General features: G+C 42.5%; 1 protein-coding gene across 2 annotated transcripts in view; it reads left to right on the forward strand.

Moving 5' to 3' along the window:
* The window catches only part of LOC133991143 (CYFIP-related Rac1 interactor B-like), a 21,584-nt gene that overhangs the window by 8,870 nt on the left and 10,214 nt on the right, over window positions 1–2,500 (forward strand). For both annotated transcript variants that reach the window (XM_062429615.1, XM_062429614.1), the window contains exons 4-5: window positions 1,065–1,170; window positions 1,597–1,733. In XM_062429615.1, the coding sequence (XP_062285599.1) occupies window positions 1,065–1,170; window positions 1,597–1,733 (243 nt within the window). The remainder of the gene's footprint in view (window positions 1–1,064; window positions 1,171–1,596; window positions 1,734–2,500) is intronic.

The following is a 2,500-nucleotide window of genomic DNA, read 5'->3' on the forward strand; positions in this document are numbered from 1 at the left end:
CTCTCTATCTCTCTGTGTGTGTGTGTGTGTGTGTGTGTGTGTGTGTCTGTCTGTGTGTGTGTCTGTGTGTCTCTCTCTATCTCTCTGTGTGTGTCTATCTGTGTGTGTGTGTGTGTGTGTGTGTGTCTCTGTGTGTGTGTGTGTGTGTCTGTGTGTCTCTCTCTCTGTGTGTATGTGTGTGTGTCTCTGTGTGTGTGTGTGTGTGTGTATGTGTCTCTGTGTGTGTGTATGTGTGTGTGTCTGTGTGTGTGTGTGTCTATCTGTGTGTGTGTGTCTCTGTGTGTGTGTATGTTTGTGTGTCTCTGTGTGTGTGTGTGTGTGTGTGTCTCTCTCTCTGTGTGTATGTGTGTGTGTCTCTGTGTGTGTGTGTGTGTCTGTGTCTCTCTCTGTGTGTATGTGTGTGTGTCTCTGTGTGTGTGTGTGTGTGTGTGTCTCTCTCTGTGTGTATGTGTGTGTGTCTCTGTGTGTGTGTGTGTGTCTGTGTCTCTCTCTGTGTGTATGTGTGTGTGTCTCTGTGTGTGTGTGTGTGTGTGTGTCTCTCTCTCTGTGTGTATGTGTGTGTGTGTGTGTGTGTGTGTGTGTGTGTGTCTCTGTGTGTGTGTATGTGTGTGTGTCTGTGTGTGTGTGTGTGTGTCTATCTGTGTGTGTGTGTCTCTGTGTGTGTGTGTGTGTGTGTGTGTGTGTCTGTGTCTCTATGTGTGTGTGTGTGTGTGTGTGTGTGTGTGTGTGTGTGTGTGTGTGTGTGTGTGTGTGTGTCTGTGTGTCTCTCTCTCTGTGTGTATGTGTGTGTGTCTCTCTGTGTGTGTGTGTGTGTGTGTGTGTGTGTGTGTGTGTGTGTGTGTGTGTCTGTGTGTGTGTGTGTCTATCTGTGTGTGTGTGTGTGTGTGTGTGTGTCTCTCTCTCTGTGTGTATGTGTGTGTGTCTCTCTGTGTGTGTGTGTGTGTGTGTGTGTGTGTGTGTGTGTGTGTGTGTGTGTGTGTGTGTGTGTGTGTGTGTGTCTGTGTGTGTGTGTGTCTATCTGTGTGTGTGTGTGTGTGTGTGTGTGTGTGTGTGTGTGTGTGTAGGCCATCCAGAGTCCCGGTGTAGAGGGAGTTCAGGAGAGAGCTTGGGCTGCAGTCGTTCCTCTCGTCACGAAGCTGAAAACGTTCTACGAGTTCACTCAGAAGCTCGGTAAGAGGGACAGAGTCTTTCTTTGTTTGTTTCTTTCTTTCTTTCTATCTTTCTTTCTTTCTTTTCTTTCTTTCTTTCTTTTTTATCTTTCTTTCTTTCTCTTTTTTCTTCCTTTCTATCTTTCTTTCTTTCTTTTCTTTCTCTTTTTTTTATCTTTCTTTCTTTCTTTCTTTTCTTCCTTTCTATCTTTCTTTCTTTCTTTCTCTTTTTTTATCTTTCTTTCTTTCTTTCTTTCTTCATATTAAAGTTATCCAGTCTTGTGACAGAAAAGCTTTAAATCTTCACATCTGAGCTACTTTAGATTATTGTTGACGTTTAATAGTTAACATCAGTGTTTCCTGTTTCTACTTTTTTGATGTTATTGATTATTGATTATTGATTATTGATTACTCCCCCCCCCCCCCCCCCCCTCTGCCCCCCCCTCAGAGACCAGCCTGTGGAGCCTCCTGGACGTCCTCACCAGCTCCGGCTCGACTCCCACTCAGCACCTGGAGCAGAGACAAGCGATGGCTCGTCAGTTCGCTCACATCCTTCACTTCACGCTGCGCTTCGACGAGCTCAAGGTACTGTAGTACTGTTAGAGGTACTAGTACTATACTGTAGTACTGTTAGAGGTACTAGTACTATACTTTAGTACTGTTAGAGGTACTAGTACTATACTGTAGTACTGTTAGAGGTACTAGTACTATACTGTAGTACTGTTAGAGGTACTAGTACTATACTTTAGTACTGTTAGAGGTACTAGTACTATACTGTAGTACAGTTAGAGGTACTAGTACTATACTGTAGTACTGTTAGAGGTACTAGTACTATACTGTAGTACTGTTAGAGGTACTAGTACTATACTGTAGTACTGTTAGAGGTACTAGTACTATACTGTAGTACAGTTAGAGGTACTTGTACTTACTGTAGTACTGTTAGAGGTACTTGTACTTTACTGTAGTACAGTTTGAGGTACTTGTACTTTACTGTAGTACAGTTTGAGGTACTTGTACTTTACTGCAGTACAGTTTGAGGTACTTGTACTTTACTGTAGTACTGTTTGAGGTACTAGTACTTTACTGTAGTACAGTTTGAGGTACTTGTACTTTACTGTAGTACAGTTTGAGGTACTTGTACTTTACTGTAGTACTGTTTGAGGTACTAGTACTTTACTGTAGTACAGTTTGAGGTACTTGTACTTTACTGCAGTACAGTTTGAGGTACTTGTACTTTACTGTAGTACAGTTTGAGGTACTTGTACTTTACTGTAGTACAGTTTGAGGTACTTGTACTTTACTGTAGTACTGTTTGAGGTACTAGTACTTTACTGTAGTACAGTTTGAGGTAC

Source organism: Scomber scombrus, chromosome 11 (assembly GCF_963691925.1).
Source record: "Scomber scombrus chromosome 11, fScoSco1.1, whole genome shotgun sequence".
NCBI classification, from domain to species: domain Eukaryota; kingdom Metazoa; phylum Chordata; class Actinopteri; order Scombriformes; family Scombridae; genus Scomber; species Scomber scombrus.